The 25,768-nt window shown below is 36.7% G+C and overlaps 1 protein-coding gene across 8 annotated transcripts in view; it reads left to right on the top strand.

Annotated features, from left to right (window-relative positions):
• WWOX (WW domain containing oxidoreductase) overlaps positions 1 to 25,768 on the top strand; it is a 563,654-nt gene that overhangs the window by 188,608 nt on the left and 349,278 nt on the right. Inside the window, exon 9 of one of the 8 annotated variants that reach the window (XM_084533269.1) lies at positions 8,309 to 8,334. The exons of the other annotated variants lie outside the window; for them this stretch is intronic. Within the exon in view, the coding sequence (XP_084389395.1) occupies positions 8,309 to 8,334 (26 nt within the window). The remainder of the gene's footprint in view (positions 1 to 8,308; positions 8,335 to 25,768) is intronic. 8 annotated transcript variants of the gene reach the window in all.

Here is a 25,768-nt window from a genome sequence, read left to right as displayed (position 1 = left end):
TCTACAGGCAGATAGTCATTTTCTCCAGTTGGTTCATTAATTATATTTATTGGATGGATGTCTTTTGTTATTGTATTGTAACTTAAATATTGATCCCTATTATATGAAATTCTCAGTCGTTGCTATTCAATTACAGTTGGTCAGAAAAACCACATGACAGTCTGAATTCAAACAAGAGGGTTGCACATGCAAACTGTAATCGAGGAACATTCACTAATACCACTGGGACGTCACTACTTGCTTGCTCTATTATGAAGTTTTATAACTTCTTTTATAACTTCTGTATGACTGCAACCTCTCCCTTCCCAGTTTTTATTCTTGGAATTTTTCTTTAGCAGATGTCAAATTAAAAATAAAAAATAAAACAATCAGTGTATATTTTTAAAGTAGGTTGCAGGAAGATGGCTAGCAGCTCAGCACAGGGGTTAGGTAGCAGTGGAAGAAATAAGGAAAAGGTCCCAGAAGCAGATCACAGACAAGAACAGAAATGATAATGAGCTGCTTTGCACAAGTGCCACTTTGAACATGTGCAATGTGGAAAGTTTTTGTTTGCATCTTTGTCTGAATCACATTTGGTATAGGGTGAATTTTGCACATATTTTCTAATGGTGAATTGGAAAATGCAAGTCTGTGTAAACTGAAGGCGAGCTGGAAATGGAATTTGATTGTTGAGGGAAAGATCTATCCAGCATACATCTAAATGTCGCTTTATATATATGTGCCTCTTTGGGCTATTTGCAAAGGAAGGACAATCATGTTTACTCATATTTTTGTAATGCTCTGAGTTTCACAAAGGAAATTACTATTATTCAAAGATTTCAAATGAAAATAATACAGGTACATGGCAATGGTTAACTCCTGGTTAGTTTGTGTGACAGGCATGGTTGTGTTCATTACTGCCATTTATTTTCCAGTTCTCTACGACATACTCAGTTCTAAGAGAAAGGTAATGTGAAGTCTGACTGTGTTTTTTAACTACATTACAAGAAATAAAATCCTGATTAAGTAATTAAGTAAAAATAATGAAATTCCTTGTGCTGAAATGATTTTGTCTCTCCCAAGGCTTTTTGTATTATGCCTCATATCTGCAGGGAGGTGTTGGGCTGATGTGCCTGCACCTTTTGGCTGCCTGGGTCATGTTCTCTTTCCTTAGAGCCAGGTATTTTATTTGCTTTCTTGAAAAAGCAACAGTGCAAAACAGTTGCATCAGAGCTAAAAATGTGCAGATAAAGAGGACGAAGAATTTACTCAACTATTTAGCCTGCTAGAAAACAGTTTTTAACTGCTGCATTAAACCTTTGTATCCACTGAATTGCCCTTCACCAACTATGCACATCACTGAAATCCTTCACAAACACTTTCCTGTGGTCAGATTCAGCCACTCTTCCTTGAGCTGAGAAGTACCATATGCTTCAGGTAACCTCTCGAAAGCAGTTGCCAGTGGGACTACTTTTGTAAATGCTCACCAGCGTGAGCAAAGGTTACACAATCTCGCCCGTGGTGAATAATAATGTCAAAGAGCCATTAACAGTGCGGAGTGACAAAGTGTGGAGAGATCCATCAGCTCATCCTGTGTTTAATGAAACAGAAATGAACATCGTATTGCCCTTGTTTTCTGTCAGATTTTCCAGGTCTCCATGAGGCTTATTAATCTTTGGGTGTAATGGAAAATGTGTTGCTATGTTACATACTACAGCAGCCTTTGCGCTCAAAGGATTGAAGGCATTATTAGTCTTTGTCTTATTTACATACTGTACTTGGGTGCGTGCTAGCAGAGCTGCACTTAGAGCACAGTGGAGAGTGCAGTTAGAAAATGTTTGTGGATTTCTGAAGTGTGTACTAATGCATCTGACCAGATGGCTGCATGGTAAGTCATTTCAACCTGAAGTAATGATCAGAAGCCCTTTTGAGAAACACTAACAGCACATGGCACAGACCTTGGAAATTTCCTGGTAAGAAAAATACCAAATAGGAGTTTCTTGATAATCTTATTTTAGTGCACCCCGAAAATATACGATCCCACATTTCTGAACTCCTGAAATTGGCTCCTAAGCCTGCAATTCTGTCCAAAAATTAGTTGTTAATCTATGAGATTGCCTTGTTTATGTGCTTAGTGCAAGTACAGCAGAAGAGAACTTTGGGACTCCCAGAAACAAGAGGTAGAAAAATTAATGGGTAAATGGTATTACTGTCAGGTACTTAATTCGATAAAAATGTCTTAAATTTTCTCTATTACTCTAATTTTTTAAGGTCCAGTTTTGAATAAGCTCTGGCAAAAACAGTAATTGCATTTACATTTTATATCTAGTTATTATTGTCATTCTCTTTTAGCTAGGGAAAAAAAAAAAAAAAAGGAAAGCTGTTATTCCAATTAGTTAAGAAACCCCCTGGCTCTCGTAGACAGATGAGTAGTCTGAGTTGGACCACACGTAGTACACACCATTGCAGTGGGACTGCTGTGCCTTCTTTTCAGCATGTATGGCCCATTACACTTACAGGGTCTTTGTACAAATTGAGCCTCGCAAGTGGCCAGAAAGCATTGCAAAATGATGCTTCTCATAGAACATACATCACATGAATGCTGTTCTATATTTTAACAGTAATAAATAAATAAATATATATATTTTTAAGAATTATTAACCCTGTGACATTGCAACTTTTTCAACTTGTGCAGCTTTGGATATTCGTAAGATTAAACAGAATTATTGTGTGTTTATTAGAAGCAGTGGAAATATTTGCCTTTGGTATATTCATTATATAAGCAACGATTTTTCTCTTTTTTGGCCTTTTATTTTACAGCAGACTTTGTTTATCAGCAATGCATGTGTTGATACAGGTTTCATAAAGAATTAGCTGTGTGTAGACATTGCAGCTGTACTTTTCAAATGTTTCTGAAGTTGTGTAGATTTGGTTAGAGCCTGCTCAAGGCTTCCCAACAGTGCTGACAAAAACCAAGGCTGTGTGATGAAACTCTGCTTCTGCCACAGCAAAGAACAGGTAGAGAGAAGGGATCAGGTTGGGATGAGAGTTGCACAGTACTTGGCTTGCTTGCCAGATTTGGGATTGTGATGGGAGAGGAGCTGTGCCGGGATGTGCTGGGTCCTCCACCAACGCTCCCTGCCCATCCACCACCACTTCTCCAAGATCCTCTGCCTCACGTATTCTCATGCGATGTCAGCAGTAGCAGTGATGGCTTTGGAGTGCTGCAGATAGGTGGCAGAGACAAGGTTTCGGTGCCTCAGCTGCCTGCTGCCACAGGCAATCATGTAGTTTGCCCATGCCTGGAGTTGGCCAGGATGCTGCTTCTGAAGGATGCCTTATTTTCTTCTGCCTGGAGTTCTCTTGCTTTCTTTTAGCATGCAGTACAATTATGAAGTAATTTGCATACCATGTACACTTTGCCAAATTTTTAAAATTGACATGTTTGAAAAGGATTTACTGCCATTCACAGTGCTACACTGATTAATCACAATTAGGGACAAAATACAGAACTTTTACTAAGCTTCCAGTGAGCGAGAAAATTAGCACTTCTTGCAGTAATGAGAATAATTCCCTTAGAGAGAATTCCCATTTAAAATGTTCTTTTGTGCCATTTTCAAAAGTAAGTTTCACTTCTGAAAATGATTTTATAGCTGTAGTCACCATTTTTTTAGTCACCTAAAAGTACGTTGCCATTACATATGCATACTGACAGCATCCTGTTAGGACTGATGTACTTCAAAGTTTTTTGGACATCTTTGCATCTCCCTCAACCTTTATTTATTTAGACCAGAGGGAGTGTTAACGCAGGACAGTGCAATTCTTTCCTTTCCCAGTGACAGAAGGAACTGATGGCAAGGCTGAAAGCGAGTGGATGTATTTAAGGAGGACAGTAAATTATTCTAGGGTAGAAGGAACCACCATATTTTCAGTGACCCCAGAACTATTCACACATCAGAGGTAGGTTGTCAGATAAATACTCCCAGGTTACTAGCAGGGCAGGGAATTGCTTTCATCCTCTTGTCATGCTGGCTATTCAGTTATTCCCTACAAAACTGAATACAAAATGACATTTTAGCTGCTTTCTTAAGCTCACAATTTCTGTCTTGCAACCCACTGCTCCCAGAAAAGTCTCTAAATGGCTGTGCCAAAATAGCTTTTTGTAGCAACAGGACTGCATTTTGTCCTGTTTTATCTTGTATGGAGTAACTACTAATTGAGAAATAAAGTAAGTGAGAATGACCCTTTTGGCTGGTGATTGTGGCTTTTACCTGGGAAGTGGGCCACTGGGGTTTCACTACCTGCTTCAGTGAAAGTTTAATTATGTACAGAAAGTGGAGTTGTATCAAAGAGGGAAGCGAACACTCAACCACAGCATAGCTATCAACCAGAGATGGGCGATGCGCTCCAATCCCCCCAGGCAGAGAGGAGAATTAAACCAGGTTACTCCCACATCACAGGTAGGAGGAAGATGTCTCTTCAACAGAATTGTGAACTTAACCTTTTTTTTTTTTTTTTTTTTTTTTCTGCTGCTTTGAGAGTTCAAACCAGAATGTTTTGTTGTGAATTATGAAGTATTTCTTTTCCAACAAATTAAATGTTATTAGGAAAATATTTCATCATATAAAAAGAAATTTGAAGATTTTTTAAAAAGTAGTGTAATGAAAACCAACGTTATATTTGATTTTCATTTGGCAGCTAAAAGCCTTCTGATATTGCCTGTGAATTTAGGTATAGTTTGTACAATATAATTAATATTCTATGTAATGCTAACACATCATATTAAAATGTAAATTTATTTATAAATACATATATATAGTATATGTTTATATTAGTTTATATTATGTTTATATTAGTATAAGTTAGATGTTAGATTGATGTACAATATATAGAAGTCTTGTGACAATACATTCTTACAGATTACTAACAGATTTCTGTTGAGCTGTACCAGAGATAGCAATCTCTTAGGAGTTTCCCTTTTCTTCATCATTGTCTTTATCCTGCTTAGTGTTAAAAGCATAGGTTTTCTCCCTTCTTTTTTAAAAAAATAACATTATCATAATTTGTTTGGAATAATGTGTTTAGGTTACCAATATGTGGTGTATTCCAGCACTCATAAAAGTAAGATTTCTAGATAAACACAGATATAAATATTTTTAACCATGTAAAAAAAATCAATTTTCATAAGGTTACATCTTTTTACTTCTCTGTATATACATAGACTATATTAAAAGAGAGATTACATTTTACTCTGCAGAGTAAAATGCAAACAGAAAATTATTTTTCATTTTTTCAGTGCAAGCAATGGATTATCATTTATTTATGAGACTTTTTTTAATCTAGAATATATGGAAATCTTTTCTTGAAGCACAATGTAATATTGAATTGGGAATGTTGTCTGACAGTTTTCTTCTTACAGTTGCATTGAATGATTCTATTGTATGAATTTTTTGAAGAGGCTTCAATATACCCTGCGTTTGAAAGGGAGGAAGTAATCAGAGTAATCTTGAAGAATCTTATAACTGCACCTCCTCTACTTCTTCGTTCTTCAAACAAACTTCTGCAGAAAAACCCAGGCTATAGCAAATCTTAATATCCAGGTATTATTTGCTTGTCCTAGTATGTGTCCACATACAGGAGTTTGTTGCTGTGGCCGAACATAGAATCACTCACCTCTATTGTATTTTCATCCTCCTAAGGGTATTACTCAAACGTAATCATTACAGAGAGCTGGATTTAAATCAGAGCTATGCTGTGTGAATCTGATAGTAAATGAATACAGAGCTGAAAGGGCTTATTACGTTTTATCTGAGAATGTATCATACAAGTCAAGTTAAAAAAATGTTTTACCTCTCTTTCCCCTCCCAAAAAGTTTCTATCCCATTATCTGTCTTTTGAGTGGCCAGGGCTAACTTCTCTTGTCTTCAGAGGAAATTATCCTAAGAGCCACTAAATACTTCCAAGTGTTTCAAGTAGGTGTATAAGCTGAAGGAACCTTAACAGGTCTTGTTGAATAGTACATCCGACTGTTTTAGCAGATTTGTGGTTCATAAGAAACTTATCTTAGAAACTGTAGTCTGTATCAGAGAACAGGGGTCTGAAACTTCCATTTGTTTTCCTAAAACGCTGGTATAAAACAGGCCCTGTGAAATATGGACAAGTAGTGAAAGTAAATAACAGAGCAAAAGGTGCAGAAAAATTGCCTTTGTCACAAATAAAATTATCTACTGTATGTCTTGTGATTCACTGGTTTTGGTATTCATAAATTATAGTGACAGAAAATGTAATGCTAACCTATTCATTTAGGTTGATATGAATTTTACGTTAAAATAGTTACAGTTTTTATATATTAAAAGAATCCATAGAGAGACTTGAAGCAAATTAAGGAGAAATAAAGACCTATGTGTCTGTTTGTACACCTTCATCTAAACACAGCTTATGAACAATAGAAATTTGAGACATTTACACAGCAATTGATAATTCTTTTTTCTTCTTTGATAATTACCCTTATACTAGTGATTATAATTTGAGTATCTTCAGGAGAAAATAACTTATCTTTTTGCTGCAGAGAAGTACTATGACAGAAAATAGTTTTCCCTGAATGTGTTTGATGCCTAATACAGTGATGGCCAGGTAATAAACAAAATATGTTGCATTAATTTCAAGCAGACATTCTTCCTTCATCTTCTGCTTTCTCTTATATTCTGTTTCACTGAACTTGGGAATTAGTTCTGCCAGTCTCTGTTCTTTGTTAGTGTTTTTTAGACTTCTGTCATCAGAGCATCTAGAAGTTGTATTTGGAACCAGATCCTCAATCAATGAGAATATAGGGAACTTCCTACTGTAAGGAATATGACAATGTTCCTTACATAAGGTATAAAAGATTTACGTGTTGAATCAAACCTGTCCTGGGAAGCCAATTTTCATGTTGGTTCCTTGTAAGCAAATTTCTTCTCTCTAACAGTGTCCAATGCCATATGCTTTCAAAAAGAAAGGTGTCGTGTAATCTACATCCTTGTCTTCATTCCTTCTAGAACATAACTTAAGCTGTAAAGGATGAGATAACACTGAGTATGAGAATTAGGTCTGCTGAGCTAAATCACGTTCAATACGTGTGATGACCTTACAGGAAGGAGACATGGTTTCTTTTGAGGTTCTTCTGTACCAGTAGGATCCTAACCTTGTCTCCTGAAACCTGCTCCAGGTCGATGAAGGGACACAATTGTCTGGCTGTGCCTCAGCTCGTTGCCTTTGCAGCACTGACCTGACAGCCACCTGGCACTGAACTAGAACGAGCGTGCAGCTCTCTTGGGGTTGTGTTGTGGTACCACAAAATGGGGAGGTGGCTGCCATTCCCGCATCCTTCCCATGAACACCAGTGCCGTGGAACAGTGGCTAATGCAAGTGGTTCATTTGTAGAGCATTGTAAGAAATGTGGGGGTGAAGCTTTTGCACAGTGAGTGCATAGACTATACCAAGCTGGTTTACAATTTTTATCTCAAAAAAAAAAAAAAAAAAAAAAACACCAAAACAGATCCAAAACTTTTTTTGACAGTGGTTTGACCTCATTAGGACATTGTTTTAACATTATAGGAGAAAACAAAACGTGGAGTTTTGACTGCAAGACAGAACAAGTCTGCAAAAATCAACTTTACTTATGAAACTAAATCCATTTTGGAAAGCATCTAATAGTACAAGTCACAGTATGTTAAACATAGGTAATTATGTAAGTCCTTTTAATGTTCAAGTTGGGCATTTAATATAAACACATTTTGGTACATTTGGCATTCTGGTCATAGTAAGAAAGAGCTATTTGTAAAAAGTTACATATGGTCATCTGAACTAATTGCTAAAACGACACTACATTAATTGGATAATTAAAGATTGTGAACATGTGGCTATTGTATTCATTGGGCATTAAGCCAACAATTTCTGTGGTTGGGAAAATGTCTGTTAATGTAATTCACAATTCATCTGCTGTATCCTTTTTCATAGGAATAAATAAGCAACAGGGGTCTTAAATTTAGATTAGAAAAACTTGTAATTGGTATTTTTAAATTGAGTTTTAAAGCACATTTATGATTTCCATTGTGTTTATGTTTTAACACTTTTGAGTGATGGCAGCTTTGATTTTTTTAGCATCCATCTCACAAATTAATAGTATTGATTTTTGGTTTGGATTTATTGTTAGCTTTTTGGAATAGTATGCTTTGTAACATGAGACCTAGTGCTCCCTGGTTTATTTTGAAGAGGATGAGTGTTGGCACACAGTTTGAAGAAGTTTGTAATAGCAGTAAATTGTCTATGTTCTTTGCCTTTATCTATCAAGGTTATTTATCAGGAAAATTATGTCTGGTAAGTGGGGGCCTGTTTGAATGGGTGACAGACTAACTTCACAAATCCTTGTACTAACTAGTCACTTTGTGTGTGTGCGTGAAGTTTTGGTTATCGCTTTTCTTGCTCATAATTTGAAAGTAAAATCTGTGGTCTCACAATGACCTCTAAGTGACTGACCTCTAAATCTAATCACTCCAGACTCCTTTGAAAATTGACAAATATGTCAAATTTACCTTTGAGTATCAAAACATTTTTAAAATCTTTCATTTGCTAAAAGCTATAAGTCTTAAGTTAGTAGTTATTGTTCCAATGTGATTGGATCACACAGCTTTCTTGATATGCATAGTGAGTTTATAGCTATACCATCATCTTCTCATCTCATCTCATATTCTGAATTATCAATTTTATAACAGTTAAAAATTCAGTTTTACATTCTGGATGAACAACTTATTGATTGATTTAGTCTGAGCAAAATGGTCACAAATGGTCAATACATGGTCAAAAGGGTGTCAGAGACATATAAAAAATAGATCTATAATTTTTATTTGGATGCTTGTTGACTTACATGTGCTTGCTTTCTTTTTGCTTTTTCTATTTTTATTCTTTTATTTAATTTAATGACAAAAACAGGGAGTGACTGAAGAGAAAGAAATATGAAAATCTTTCTTATCTAAATAACCAATCCTAATTATGCTGTGTCTGTATGTGCTGATTTTAACCAGAAAAATGTATCATGTTTCCAAATTTTCATTAGGTTCAGATAAAAAAAGGTATGGTTGCCTATGTTATTATTTTCTTTGGATAGAAGTTTTGATTTTTTATTTTTATTTTTTTAAACAGAACTTCTACAGCACTGTGTATTGTACACCTGTGTCTGTGTTCATATGCATACCAATGTGAGAGAGACTCTCATATCTGTGGGAAAACCATTGCAGTAGGATTTACACTTCAGCCATATTATTCTCAGTTATATCTCCACAGCGATGTCAAGACAGCTAACACAGATAAACTTGTTAGGACAAAAGCATAGAAGATGCTCTGAATTACCTGAAAATGCAAATTGCAACTGAAAGGTCAAGGGAAAAAAATATATATATATAGGGGGAATTCCATCCTAGCATCATTGTGCCTTGCATTTGGAATGAGAAGCTATGTTAAATCTAAGGAATTGCTGTTGCATTAGTAATTAGTTGATCGGGATATGGATTATACTTTACTCTTCATTAGGAAAACTATTAAGCCATTTCAAGAAGGAAAAACCTTCACAGCGTGTTTATGGGAATATTTGAATAACTGATTAGAGAAATAACCTACTTTGCAAAGAAGTCAGGTTTTCTGGGACACTTAAGTTTTATTAAAGTAAAAAAGTTCATAGGGTTCACAAACGGTAGCACTAACTAGTTCTGGTGAAGTAAACAGAACAGTAACTGCAGGTGGCCTGAACAAGATGTGTTGTGGTGTGCTCATTTCTAGTAAGGGAAGAAGGGTTGGTTCTGCTTTTGAGTATAGCTGTTAAGAGATTTGAAGTTCCATTCGGAATGGTGTTCCGAACAACGGCCTATTCAATGACATCTTTCAGAGGGGGACGGTTAAGGATAAGAAGTGAGGATTGCCTGTGGTAATCTGTGGATTACTATCTACAGATTTAAGGGAGTCTGTAGAAACTTAGAAGGCAGAAAAAAGCTGGTAAGTGTTTTTGTTTTTTGATTCTGTCGTCTCTTCAGTTGCAGCACTGAAGTGTGGTCTGAAATTTGTCTTGTGCTGGTGAAGCTCCATCTCTAGGCAATGTGGATAGCACAGAGGCTTATTGTGCACAACAGTAGATATCCATGATGCACATTTTGTAAGTCTAGATGTATCAAATACTTTGTTTGTCACAGTTCAAATGCAATTCAGCAACTGACCCAGCAAGGGGAGCTGTAGATTACTGTGGACAGTTTTGTGGTTTCATAAACCAAAAATTCTCAAATAAAAGCATTTTCTTCAGGATGTATCTCACTAAATTTCTGAATTTTCACAACAGTTTCAAGGGAGGGTTCTATAAAATACTTGACTGCAGGTTGCATGAGGGAACTGTTTATTAGCCCACCCCCTCAAAATAATTAAAACGTTTGTAAAGCCATGCTGTTTTTGTCTAATATTAAAACAGCATCAATATCTGTTAGTGTGATATCAGTTCATCTGGTCCTGGATAATCTGGTACAGGAGTCAATGAACTTAATGCAGTATTGGTAATCCAAAAGGGTTTGAGTTAAGTGTTTTTGACATGCAGAATCAAGAGTCAAGGGCAAAGCAGACTTTAAATATTCCTTCAGCATAGTCTGGTAGGGATATAATTGAATACCTCAGGTAAAGCATCTTATCTAAAGCTGGTTAGTGTCTCATCACCAAACAGTGAGGTGCAGTCTGTCTTCTCCACACAAGTGCTCTTTTGACATTGTAGAAAGTCCTTTCAGGTCTTAGTTCACGCTGGAAATTCTTCAGGTCTGCATTTGCACAATATAGGATAAATTGTACTTCGTCTGAGTTGCTCCTTGGCATGGTTGTCATTCTAGCATTTTAGTAGTTAGTGTCAAAGCAGCTAGAGGATTGTGAGAAGTTGCACAAAAAAAGGAATCTGGAAAGGGATAAATATTGTATGTTTGTGTTGTTAATGTGACATAAATCCTCATGGTAAAATACAGAAATGTTTCCACTCAGATTAGAATTATAGATCATATGTTCTCTTAAGAGGTATACGGAGATAATTTACTAAAAAGACATGTATTGGGAGATTAAACTGCCAGAAATTCTCTATCACAATCTATCTCTGGGGTTGCAAAAAACTGTGCAGAGGATGAAGTCGGAGCATAAACAGTGTGTTCAAACGTCTGTGAACAGACGAAGTTTTATGACTCCAATTTTTGGAAGTCTTAAAGCTGCATTATGGGTATTGTGATGTTTGATATTTTTGATAAACAGCAGTTTCTATAGTCATGCAGTCGTGGATAATTCTCACTGAAAATAAAAGTCCTTCCACCTGTAAATGTGGATAGTGTCTTGATCAGGCAGAAGGCTGAGAGGTTCATGTCATGTTGTTAGTTATGCTTTACTAATGGAGCTATGTCAGTGCTGTAGGGTCAATGTCGGTGAAAAAGTTATTTTGTGAGGCAAAGTGTCTATGAAAATGTGAGGAATCGAAGATTTTCCTTTTTTTTTTTTTTTCCATAATTCCTGTTGCAACTCTTCTTTCTAATAAGAAAAATCAAGAAAGTTCAAATTATTTCATAAGGTATACTCCTTAGTGTGGAATATGTGGAATATGGCACCCCAGTTTTTCAGATCAAATTCAGAGTTGTAATTTTGACATGAACAACTTATATGTCATCATTAAAATACAAAAGTTAAGGTTATTTTCCTCCTCTCCACTCCCCTTTCCTTGGGGGGGGGCGGAGGAGGGGACGATGACAACAAACAAACAAACAAAAACCCTCAGTCCTGCAAGAATTGGCTATTTGGCTGTTAACTTGTGGGGAAATTTAACTGGAATTTCTAGCATTATGGAGGCACTAGAAACTGAAGAAGGAACCTTGCTTTAAGTATATGTGACCTATCCTGCCAAATGGTAACGACAGTTGGTAGGAGGCTTGCTAACAGAATGAAGACATACTTTTTAAATTAAGATTTATTTGTTGTGGTTGTTACTTTGGGTTTCAGTTATGAATTCTGCTGAGGTTTTATCTCCTTTGATACTTTCTCCTTTTTATTTGTGTGTGCTAAATGTTTAAATGATTTATTTTTCAAGAGCATAAAATAAAAGAAGTTCCTCATAGGAAGAGTTCGATTTCACAGTAGTGTAGTATAGAAAGCAGTTCAAAAATAATATATCCTTAACATCTAGTATTCACAGAAAATGCAGTAGATGCCTTTTAGAAATACATATGCTGATCTTTAAGTTACCAGACTGATTCGTGAGGATGGTGAGTAATTTGGTAGAAGCATTTATTGCACAGCTCAACCATGCTGCATCACTTGCAGGAATTTGGCATGATAGAAAAAATACAAGTCTCAAATGGACAAATCTCAAGCCAGTAATATTCACCCTTTTTCATTTTCCTTTCCATTCATAATTGCTTCTAAACTTATGTGAATTTTTCAAAATATCTGTCTTATTGATTTGAATTAAGCTATAAAATGTCATTACAAGAGCTATTCATTTTTTTTGTCTCTGATTACTGTATACAGACACTGATCAGGCAAAATGCTATTTTTTTTTGTCTTTTCACATATGGTGTGCTTTGTACCTGTTATGTATGGAAAACAGCATGAGGGAAATGTCACAGACAGAGAAGGGCATTTATCATGGATGATATCTTGTGTTCATACAGCTTAAGATAAAAGGCTTTATATCCATACAAATGCAGGACACTTGGTCTATGCTGTGCTACAAAATTTCTGCTAAAGCCTTTTTCATTCATGTGTATATAAAAATATTTTAAGGTATAGGAATCTGCCACTGTCAGGAGACACTCAGGTAATTTTCTCTTTTATGTGCATTTGCAGGCATTTTCTTATAATAAGGTATAATTCCTGTCTAGAAATAACTATTTCCAAAACATTGGAAACAATTTTTTATATGCAGGTGGTGTGTACAGTGTTAACAAAAATACATGTATACCTGAATAAGTGTCAAAGAAGCTTACGTTTTTCACTTCTTTGGTAATGAAGGGCTCATTCTACAGCTATCCATTTTCAGCACTTAATCCTTTGTACACTTGCAGAGGTTTTCTTTGATATTTCTCTGAATGATGGATGTTTGGAATGAGGAGCTCTAAAGAAGTTTGTGTTCTATATCACTATAGGAGTGAAACCAGTAAATTTAGAAGATACAGGAAGAAAGCTTGTGTTTGTTGGCAAACTGTTACTCTAACTAAATCATCAGGGTGATTTGTGTGTAGGTGTATATGAAAATTCTCAGAGTTCATATTGAAGAATTTTTAAAAGAGCCATTTTTCAATAAGCTATCCAATACAGTTGTACACATTCCTGGTGAACTGCAGAGAAGCTTGAATTCCTTTGGATCTATTTGGAAAGTATTCAGAAAGAACTGCTATGCTGCCCTGCAGTAAGCCAAGTAAGCCAAGGTTTCCTGGAAGAAGCAACAGTTGTCTTACTGTGCATTTCTGTTGTCTTTTGTTATGAGAGGTGCCTTTACTCTAAGAGTGATGAACAGTAAAGGCACCCTTTTAAACTTAATTTCTGAATATTAGCTTGGGTCATGGGCTAAAGCCAACTGTCAGGTGTGATATCAATGCCAGTTAAGTTGCTGCATTTTTGTTGCTGTAATTTCAGGAGGAATTAGATATTCCTATTTTTCAGAGACTGATCTCTTTGCAGCTTCACCCATGACTCTTATCTTTCCATGATTCCATAAATAGTGTAGTAATAATAAAAGTCTAAAGTTTAGCCAACTTGGATAAAAAACATGAAAACCTAGGAACAGAGGGCAAGGTGTGAAATATCCAAAAAAAGCTGTAATGACAAGGATGATGGAAAGAAAATGTGAAGGTAGGCTGGAAAGAGACAAAGCTAAGTACTACGTGAAACTTATGAAACGAAGAGTGAGATTTTGGTTGTTGCTTTTAAATGTGCTCTTACAGTTTTCAAATGAAATTAAAGCAAGAGAAGATTATTCTTCATATTAAATGGGGATAATGTGTTCTGCTTGTGTTATGCTTAGGCTATTTTTTCATTGGGGGAGGAGACCAGAAATTATAAAACATGCCGCTTAGCAGTCACATCTAACTCTGTAGGACGTAGATTAGTTCTCTGTATGTTTCCAACACTAAGGATTATTTTTTGGAAAGAGCTTTGGAGTACAAAATGCTGCTAGCTTATACATCATCCTTTCTATAAGTTGTCTGGGTGTGAAGAACAGTTTCTGATCATTTAACTTATTTGTAAACCTGTTGATTTTACACCTTCCACTTTAATTTCAAAAGTAGCTAGTAGGCTTTCCTGATCTCTGACTCTTGATTTCTATTGCACCATAGTCAGTAATTGGAACTGTTTTTTGTTAAAGATAGTCTTAGTAGAATCATCTGGAGAAGACAAATTTAAATTATATATATATATATATATATATATATATATATATATACATACATATACATATATATATATATACATATATATAAAGGAAAGCAAGTGGTGGAGAATTTTCAGTGTTAGTTATTGATTTCCTTGATTGTGAGCACACAGGAACGCTGACACTCAGTGTACCTAATTGTGATTTTATTGACTATCATTTCTACCTTGTTTATACTGCCAGGGTCTGTTGGTCACTGTGACTGATGGTTTTCACTCATTCAAATCTTGCAGGTTTAACCAAATAGTTTTTTGTTCTTTTCATTTTTCCTTAATACAACCACCCTGCCCCTTCAAGCTTTGTGCATCATGACCACTGCTAATGTGGAAAATAGTGGTGTTCCCAAATCCAGCTCTGTTCAGTATACATCTTCTTTCCAAAACAGGTCCTGACACTGTAATATGCTCCCACGATGAGAGATGGAACAGATGTCCGTTCACTCCCTTCTAAATGGGAAGAAAAACCTAGTATGTGAAAAGATCCTTTTCTGAGATCTTCTACCATCCACAGATCCTGCTGTGGAGTAACCAGAAACCATGTCATATATCATTCCTTTTTCCCTTTTAAAATCTAGTTATGTTGTACAAAACAAAACAAGCACACAAAACAAAAACAGAACCAAACAAAAGAGGTGGCGAGCAATTTATTTTTTAAATAACACAAACATCATAAGTCAAATATGTTCATGTTTTTCCTCTGGTAATTTTAGTTTTTACATTTTTCTGGTGTATTATATGGCAAGAAGTCATTAAGAGTTTTATAGTAATGATTACATTAGCCTTATAGACTATTTTTACTAGACTGTTTTTACTGTTACATTTGCTACATAAGCCTAATTTTATGTTATTGCAGTGATGTTCCTTGGTGTGTTCAAATAATCGATAACAGTACAAGGGTTGTTCCATTGGGATCACATTATATAAGTTTATAATATACAATATAAGCTTTGATGTATACATGGAGCGTTTGCTGTTTTCCCCCCCCTTCTTAAATATAGAAATTTCTAGTTGTGTTTATTCCCCTCGTCAGCATACTTTATCATATCAAAGCCTTTACAGACAGTGTAGAACTACTGAGTTATGTTTGGGTCATGTTTTGCAGTGTGCCCTTTAATGCTGTAGCCTTAGAAATGCAATTTTCAGCCTCTGCTTATTAGAATATGATAAAGTATTCCTGGTCTATGTCCAGCTCCACTAATCTCCAGACTACACTTCATGAATTAGGCATGAAGATTTTAGTCAATGTGCTTTCAAAGACCAATGTTTAGGGAATCATGGATTTTCTACAAGCTGAGGGAGAAATCTATAATAGGAAGAACTGATTTTCAAAGATCATATTCTGTAGAAGAAATGACCAGTTCTGGCTTGGAAACAGAAAACATTTTCTTTTAGAATACTCAAGAACTGGTTAAAAATGTACTGTAGGTTTTAACTTATAAAAGGAGTAGCTTTTAAAAATGCATTGTAAGTACTGTATGGTGTATAGTGCCTCATACATATTAGATACCACGTAGACACCTCCTGAAGTGTGGGTTAAAAAACAAGTCACACTAAAGTTGAATCAGTTTAGTAGTATTAACCTACTCACTGATGGACGTTCGTCTGCTTTACCTGTTCATACACAGCAGATCCTGCTGTTGTGAGGTCTGACACAGGAAAAGCAGAGGTACTGTCAGCTAGAATGTATAAATATAGAGTGTAAATTCTGTCCTGCTGCTTTAGCTTTCACTGAAGGTTACGTCCAAATAAACTAAAGCAGAAAGAAAATACACAAAATTATGCATTCATAATGCTATCCAGTCTGACCCTCAGGTGTCCACTTTTGACCTTAATTGTCTTTTGTTTCTCAGTAAGAGTCATCATCATCTTGACTTTTGTGGAATAAAGGCTCAAAGATGATTCATGATCAAGTCATCTTGAGGGAGACCTGTAAGCAATCACTCAGACTTGAAAGAACTATAAACAATATTCACCTCACTGGGAAGTGTCGCTTGTTGGTACACTACACAGCTTGATTTTAATATTGATAAATATATATATATATTTAATAGGAGAAAGGTGGTATCAAGGCAGTGTTAGTTTAATAGCTTTTCTAGGCAAAAGTCTAGTGCAACTGTGTAAGACAAAGTTTGCAGTGATTGCACAGATCTCTCCTACAGTATAATGTGTAACCTACGGTTGTCTTAGGAAACTGGGAAACTGCAACACTCTTGCAGTCTCATAGTGAGATAGCTTTCTTGCATGTCAGCTAGTTCTGGCATAAGTGAGAAGGGTACCCTTACACAGAAAAGTATGTCTCAGTTTTTCATGCTATTGACTGTACTGGTACAGTCACACCAGTCACACAAGAGCTTTGAGCTTTTTTTTTTTTTTTTTTTTTCCCAGCACCACAACATCCCTAAAAAGGAAATGAGACAGCTGAATGTAAATTATTTTGAATATTGAACACCAGCTCACATCCTTCCATATTCCATATAAATCCAAGAAGAATGATAAGCAGGAATGTATCTGGAAAAAGTCTGCTGTTGGTAGAATGACTTATATTGCATCCTTTCCTCTTGTTCTAACATTCCCCTGTATACTGCAGCCAGGGATCAGCTAGTCCAAAGGTACAGGCCCTTCTTTGACATCTGTATAGCCAGAGAGCAGGAGGAAGTAGGGAGGTAAACAGAAATCCTTAATTAACTACACAGACTTCATAATGCAAAAGTGCATTATGCATATAGTTTAATGTAGAACATGTGGATGTGTTAATATGCTAATAAGAATAGGATGAAAAAAATTGCGGTAAATTTGCAGACAGGAATAATCATCAGCAGTTCTTTCTTTGGAAAACATGAAAGATTGGGGTAGCTACATAATAATGGCTAAGGACACCAGACTTTTAAAAAGATTTTTTTTTTTTCCTGTGGAAAAGTAAAGAAAGGTGAGATTAATACTATATTGGACTATGTAAATTGTTGCAGAGCAGTGCTTATACCAAGCCAAGGACATCTCAGCCTTTTGCTCTGTCCTGCCAACAGGCAGGCTGGGGGTGCAGTAAGAGCTGGGAGGAAACCCTTTTGTTCAAAATTCCATGCTTTGTTTTGCCATGTCATTCAGTTGTTTTATTAGAAAACATATAAACAAAAAACACAAGCACCCCATGCTTCACATTGCTATATAAATTTTCAGCATAAGCTAAATATTGTTTAGATCACAGAGGAGGAGAATTTTAGGAAATTTACAACTAGAAAAATGTAGAATTTTAGGCTTTTGTTTGTTAGTTTGTTGATTTTTTAATGTATCATAAAAGTTAATTATGTTTTGTTAAATTCATTATTAACTTGACAGCCTGTTTCTAAAATATGCATGAATATCTAACATGTTAGCATAGGTGGAAGGATCAAGAAGGTCTATATGACAGTTGCTTGAACTACAATGAAAAACTCAGAAAGTTATCGTCTGCTAGTCTTTGACATTTCTATGGTAGAAACTGAAAGAACAAATACACTTAAATTATTAGATACTGTGTTATCAAATACATGGTTTAGGTGCTTGGAGCTACAAATACGTATCTCAAAATTTTCAAAACAAAATTCAAGCAGCCCGGGAAGTTAAGCCTCTAAACTGCTCACGTGCTTTTGAAAATCACAGTGAGCCCATAGCTTCCCTTTGAAGTTTCCAAATAGCTTTGAAAATACTGTCAGTGTTGCCTAAAGACTAAGTATGGTAGGAGTCTAACTCCTAATTAAAAAAATTAATTTCCTGAATCTTACCAAATTTCAATGGTATTTATATATCTAAGTGCATGAATCACATTTGAAAATTAGATATGTGCTTCTAAATCATATATTTTTTCCAACAGTACCTTCTTTGCCTGGGCTTGCATTTGTCCTGAGGGGAATGGCAAGGAGGCAGAACAGGGACTCCTTGTTCTAGATTTCCACAATTGAAATATCATTTATTAAGCTACATTGCACATACAATTTAACTGCCTAATGTTGAAACCTGCTTCATTTGATTGCATATGTAACTGGAGTAAATATTCTTGCATGGGATTGTGTTGCCAGGGTTTTTTGAATGCTGTGTTAGATGTGCTAAGGTTCCTCATTGAGTTTTACTATCTGGTTGTAAATGATTACCTAAACTAGCCCTGTGTAACATTTTTAGCTCTTCAAGGGTCATTGTTTCCTATCCATTTTTTAATATTTTTTGAGCATGCTATTGATGCTGTTAATAAAAATGCCTTCTTCAATGGCTTATAGAGATTAGAATCTTAGATTACTGTAGTTTTTTTCTCTATGTATTACAGGAAGTATCTGTGCTATATGGTTGGAAAATGTTGACATTGTAATGTCTTTTCCTGCATTTGTGGGCAATAATGGATTGAAGAGTATCTTATGTATTTTTATTTTGCCAAAATCCATACTGGTTAGACACATGCCCATAATTCACATTTTTATAACTATCATTAGAACTCCTGCTGATGATTGATAGACTGAAATTTCTAGGACAGGGTCTTAAAGAGTACTCATCTAGAATTTTTATGGAAGGACAAATAATAAATTGCTTTATAATATTTATATTTATACCAAATACTTAATGTGCTCATTTGTTTTCGGGCTAAGATGCGATAGTCATTATAAAACTACAGGAAGAGTATGGAGGCAAAACTGTAATCCTACTAAAGGGAAGTGGGAGTTGGTCACTACTGGGATATCAACCCCTTGTATTTGGAGACAGCAAACCAGTCCCAATGCTCTCATCAAGTCAGATTTCCAGCAGCAGTTAAGCATCCCATCCTTGTCTTTAAAGGAAGGAATTCAGAATATTTGTAGACCATGTTAGTTGTTTTTATCATTAAGACAAAAGTGATTCTTAAACTTATATGTCATAAAAACATAAACTCGTAATGATGATGTGTATTTTTACTTTTTGGCTTGCATTTGGTTCTGTCAGTTATTACAAAAGTCTTATATCCTCCCATCTGCTCCACCGTAATTCTCTGAATAAGCTTGAGATTCCTATATAGCAGCAGTAATGATGTGCTGTTGTCAGGATCTTACCCTAAAACAGCATATCTTGTTCTAAGTCCAGAACCAATGTGAAGTGACTTTTTTACAACAGCATTTTCATTCTTTTATCTTTCAAATTAATTGTTTTCTTTGGCATGAAAATACAAAATGACCCTCAGACCAATTCCAATTGGTCAAGTCCAATTTAGTGGGTGAGGAATGTGAAACAAGCAAATTTATCACAGAAGGCAGATTGAAACTGGATTGGCAACTCTGTTTTTCCCTTATGACAATTCAAATTATTCTCAGAATACATCTTTCTTATAGGATATCTTCTTAACCTTATCTTTTAAGGCTCAACTGTGTGATAATTTAAAGTTATGATTTGATACCCAGAAAAATTTTGGGGAAAGTAAGTCTGCTGGCAGGCGCATATGAATCTTGACTCTGAAATATTCACTAAATTTATGACTGTTTGCCAGGCTAATAACCTGCTGGTTGTCTGGTCAGATCCTTTATAATGTGAAAATTATGATCCAGTTAACATTACTTTATGACTACACAGGGATAAATAAAAACTGTCATTTTTCTATATTAAATTTAATCTAAATACAACACTTCTGTAGTCTTATTTATACAATATTGAATTTTACCCTTTTATCATTGATAAATGCTGTTGAATCCTAATGTTTTGGGTCACCACTCCAAAAACTCTCTTGTGGCTATGGTTCTATTTATTTTAGAACTTTATCTTAAATGAACAGAGCTTGTTAGGTCTTAAAAGACACACACACATATATATACACCGGTTCCTCTATACGCAATGTGCTGTGAACTAATACACTTAGCACAGTAGTGAGGAAATTGAAAATACAGTGTAAAAAGTCAGCTTTTTTAAAGCCAACAAATTACATATATTTACTTTTCTTATTTTTTTTTTATTAATTCTTATTTATATATTTCCTGGTTTTAGCAATATTGGGGTTATTTGTGCCAAAGTGGTCATGTCAGCTTTTTTTTTTTTTTGTCCTGTCTGTCCCTCAGCAAGACTTCAATCTCCCTGTTACCACAGGAAAAACTTCCTGCTTTTTTGAAGCAGACATTTTTTGTCATCAATCCTGTTTGATTCAGTCCTACACAGGTTTGATCAAGCCACATATCCTCTCACTAGGATCAATTTTAACCATGAAGTATAGATTGAAATACCTGTGTGTGTCAATTTCACAAAGAGAACAGAGGATATATCTTTACTAGAACTGTATTACAGTTGACAGATTGCTCCCCCCACCTTCAAGTATTGACAGCATGGAGGGATCACGCATTGCTTTAGCTGCAGCCCGTCTTTGCCATCTAGCATTGCTAGAGTCCATGAGAGTCATCTTCTGCCACGGTCCAATTGGGTGTACACACTCTTTGTGTTTCTTATTTGGAAAACACATGTTTTAAAAAGCATTAGAAAGAGCTGGAAGCACGTTAAGTTAACAAATTGGCAAAGTGGGAGGAAGAAGCACATCTCTTGCATAAATGAAGAGCCTCTCCTCTTTGTATCCCCCTTCTTACTATTGCAAAAGCCTCTAAATGCATGGGGAGACAAGGCTAGAAACAGCCCACATGGTGCATAGACTTCTTCACTGGAAAGATCACTGTGGGACACTGGCAGAGCTCTCACAGGTCAGAGCTTCTACATGGCAGCCTCTCTAAAGCTGTCACTGTGATTTTTGTCTAACAAAGTCCAGCACCATCCATCTCTGACAAGACATGAGAGGAGGAGAAGTGTTTGTTTTTTCGTTTGCTTTTAATTGCAATTTAGAATTAAAAAAAAAAAAAAAAAAAAAAAAAAAAAAAGACCATGAGACACTAAATTTGAAGACTAGGAACATACAGCTAGAAATGAAACCTGAAAAAAAAAAAAATAAAAAAATCTGTTTAATAGGTATGTAAGTGGGGCCCCATTTGTATATAGATTTCCATTATTGTTACACTTCAGGTAGCAGAAGAAAAGGGGGAAAAATGGTGAAAGGGGGTATTTCTTCAGTGTGAAAGCATAAGGATAAGCCTGGTTTGCAGTATTCCTGACACATCTGTTTAGTTATGCTCTGCTTTGGGACCAAGGTTTGTGAGTTCTTCTTTGGTATGTAAAAATAGGATAAAAATGACTCTGGTTCACTTGCATAAGAACCCATCCCTCAGAACCTTAACCTGTTGATTATTCTTACTTAAAGGACAGTTAGTTTAATCACAGTCTATTGGCTTACAGGACCAGTTTTATCTATAAATCTGTTTTCAGCAATACAATATCCAGTCAACTTTATTGTCTTTATTTTATAAATTAAATTCTGTTTCTATTGAGGGGTTTATAATAGTACATGACCAGCACTGACAGCAGCTTACTAAAAAATAGGCTAAATTTATCTTAAATCTCAGATGCAAAAGGTCCAAAGATAGTCACACAAGCTTATTTAATCTTTCAAATGTAAAAGCTCCTTAGGCACATTCAAAAACCATGAGTTTTCCTATGGTTCATTTGTGTCTAAACGCTTAAATTGTGAATGTATATTTCAGCCATTCAGTGCACCAACAGGAGCAAATCAACAGTGTATCTTTATATAAAACTCCTAAAAGGCTAAATTATCTGACGTAGTGGAATTCATGTGCTTGTATCACAATAGGGGATGTGATTTCTGGCTCTAAATCTATTTTTTTTATTTTAATATTTTCACCAAAATTGCATAAGTCATGTGCCATTTCATTCCTGACTGCATGTGGTAACTATAAAGCCATGAGAGTCTGACTGTGTGACTCTGAAAGAACGTGGATAGTACAATTAGCAAATGACTCTTAGTACGTTTTCGCTTGATGGAGAAGAATGATCTGCAATATTTCCAGCCCAGAAATAAGCGGGATTCTGTTTGTGTTATCAAATTATATAGCAGGGGCAGGTGAAACAGGATTGTAGAAGTTTCATAAACCATGTATTTGCTGTATATGCTGACAGAATTAAGCAAACATGAAGTCAAAAAAAGGGGTATTTTCCACTGCATTCCCCCCGCCTCTCTCTCTCTTTTTTTTTTTTTTTTTTTTTTTTTTTTTTTAATGCAGGATGCTATTGTTGTAGTTCAGAAAGCCCCGGGCAGCTTAGAAATCAGGCAAAAAATCAATAGTCCACTTGTTGAAGATAAGTGAATTAGCTTGTGTTGAATGTAACTGAGTACCTGAACACTTCAGTGAGCAGTCTTTGTTTTGTGAGAAAGGAGATTTGTAAGGTTTCTCTTCTGAGGAATGTGATGGTGCACATCTCAGATTAATCAAGCTGAGTAAGAGGGAGTTGACCACTTACATGGGAAATAATTTGTGAATTTTCTTTCTTTCTTTCTGGTTACTAAGCTCATGACACTAAGCAGATTTCCACACATCTCAAAGCTGATTATGGATCTCACAGAAGAATTTTAGAGAACAATAACAAAGGGGAGAAAAACAAGTAGAATATACAGTAATTTGCCATGGGCCAGATTCAAAATTTGTTTCTCACTCTATGTGGTCCCAGGATCTATTTTCTATTTCCTTTCGTAGACATTATATTTCTGGCAAGCTCACTGCATGGATCTATGTACTAACAGAAAAAAATGCCTCTGTCCAGTGTGGTCTGAAGTTGGTGCACAGACCATTTCTAATTCCTGTATCCAGAGGCAGCAACCCTTGTTCCTGCTCCAAAGGGCTCTTGCTGGCATTGCCCTCACAGAGGACTGACGACATCAACTGTTTCCTGGCTGGCTGCTCTGAACTACAGCCTGAGAAAGAAAGTTCTATTCCCACCAAATCCACTTTGCACTGATTTCTGTGTTACTCATACCTGTCACAAAGATGCTGTTCTCCTAGTCAAGCTGTTTCTGAGACTCCATTGTGCATCCAAAAGTGGAAGAGAAATGCAAAAACATTCTTAACCCAACATTCAGGTTCCTGATTGTTGAGCCTGTTGCCAGCTCAGCCTTAAAAAGACAGAGAAATGGGAGGGCTCCTTGAAGTGCCCTCAGGTATCTATAGCCCCGAAGGCCATTTAAGCAGCCATGGATGGCATTGCCTGTTGTTAGTAGCTCATCTAATTTCTTCACGAATAATCAGTTTGAGAGATCTGGAAGTGGTTGTGTGGGATGAATTCTTACCAGGACATTGGTCCTCTTGTGAACTGCAGCCCCAGCACCAAGGATGAGCCCCAGTTTGTCAAAGCTGTCCCAGGCAGCAGTGTTCCCATCCCATCCCCTACTCCCTGAACAGGTCAAAACCAACCTGCTTGACTACAGAGAGTTAATAGCAGAATTGTCACTCAGACACATTAAACTTGGGGTCAGAAGAGTTTAGATCTCAAATCAGCTGACTTGTGTTCATTTTTTATGTTTTGTTTTTGAGGTGAATCTTGTGAGCTTTTAAGACATAATTTTATGGCTTTTAGCTATGGGGTAGAGGACAGGATTATCAGTTAGGGTAGTTGGTTAATTTTTTAAAGCAGTAACCTACTACTTTATTGCCTTGGGCAGTGATCTACCTCACCCAATTGTCCTGTAATGCAGGAACCAGTTTCCACATACACTCAACAGCCATGTAAGCAGAGGGCCCAATGTACAAATGATGTCAGACCTATTCTTTTCAGTCTTGACCGTGTCATCCACCTGGTGATGCTGGTATACATCACCCTGGCCTTTATCCCTCAGGCATACCATCCAGGGCTGGGTAGCAAAACTTCTAAATGTTGCCCACGCTAGCTCGTTTTCATCAAAATAAATCAGGCCTGCAGTTCCTCCTATGTGGTACAAAAGAGGAACCCTTGCAGCTTGTGAAGACTAAACCCAGCTTTGACCAGTTTAACATTCCTTAGTTGTGGGAGTTTTGACAGCCTGTGTCTGTAGCCAGGGAGAGCTGGTATCAGCAACGTGAGGCCTTTTTCTGTGATCACACCTGGGAAGTGTTTCAGGTGCAGCCTGTGCTCCAGCGTGCAGCCTGCGGCAGCAGTGCGGGTCAGGGCAGGAGGTGATCCTCACCTCCTCCCTCTCCCACCCTAAATCCACTTTTGTGGCAAGCCCTGCAGCTCGGGCACCTGTAGGTACCTGTTCGCGCCTTCACAATGGCTGTAGAGACCAAGTAGGATTTTTCCTGTAATTACTTCTCCCAGCTGCTGGGGACACTGTGGCATCAGGTATGACAGTATCCAGGATGTTCCCTATCCACCCTGCTTGTTTTACAGTTTTCGTGAAGCCAGTGCAGGTAACACCTGTGTGTGGTGGAGAGAGCAGCCTGGCACAGTGTGTGTGTGTTTGTGTGTGTGTGTGCAGGGGGGGAACACACAGCACGACCAGAAGAAGACAGGATATGGAGAACTAACTGGAGACTGTGAAGGATCATGAACTGAGGCTTTTCTCATCTGTCTGAGAAAAATAAGGTTCCCGTATCATTCCCCAAACTTCTCTCACTTCCCCTAACGATGGTGAACCTCCTCCTTTATCCACAGTTCTTTCCCTGTTGCCATCCCTTGCCATCTCCAGGATGTCTCCTTTCACTGTTCTGCCTCTTCCAACCTTTTTCTTCCCCACTTACACATCTCTAAGCATAAGGAGAACACACATCCCACACCCCCTTTCCCCAAACCTGCATGTGTGCTTGTTGGAAAGTGCTGTTTGGAGAGCCAGGTGTGAGGACTCAGCATGGAAACACTGGCCTTTATTACTCAGCAGTATTCCTTTTCTCCCTGTGGATGGGCTTTGTTGGTGAGGAGTTTGTGGAGGTGTTTGGGTGAGCCAGAACCAGATGGTTTCACCGCTTTCAGCTGGGAATTAAAGCAAAGTCCCGTGCTCAGTCTGCTCCCTGAAGAAGCTGTGCATTGCTTCTTCCAAGGTCCTTAGATTCAGAGGAGATAATTTGACTCTAAATTTACATATTAATAATTTACATAGTTATTGCAAAGCCTGCTATTTAAAATCTTGATAGTGACAGCAGCATACTGTGTTTCTGTTGACTCTGATCTACGGCGTGTCTCTTTACATAAATGAAATTATAAGCCTGGAGAAGCCTTGTTCCTGTCAGGTTTTTTTCCTTTCTTGTGCTTCCTTTTTTACTGCTCAAAGTAGAGAACTCCTTCAGAGAGCAGAAATAGTTAAATTAGGTAAGTTCATTAGACCTCCCCATATCACCTACTATGCAAAGGTCAAGCACAGTGCCACGATCCTGTTACATCTTCCTGCCAATTGGTTTTCACCCTTGGTTTCAAAGGGAGCACTTATGACTGACACTTCTGGACCTCTCTGCTATGCAGCTGCTTATTTAGAGCTTTCTAGATCCAG

The sequence above is a fragment of the Aythya ferina genome, assembly GCF_964211825.1.
Source record: "Aythya ferina genome assembly, chromosome: 12".
In the NCBI taxonomy this organism is placed as follows: domain Eukaryota; kingdom Metazoa; phylum Chordata; class Aves; order Anseriformes; family Anatidae; genus Aythya; species Aythya ferina.
The sequence above is the reverse complement of the archived record's forward strand: the minus strand, read 5'-3'. Positions and strand labels throughout refer to the sequence as shown.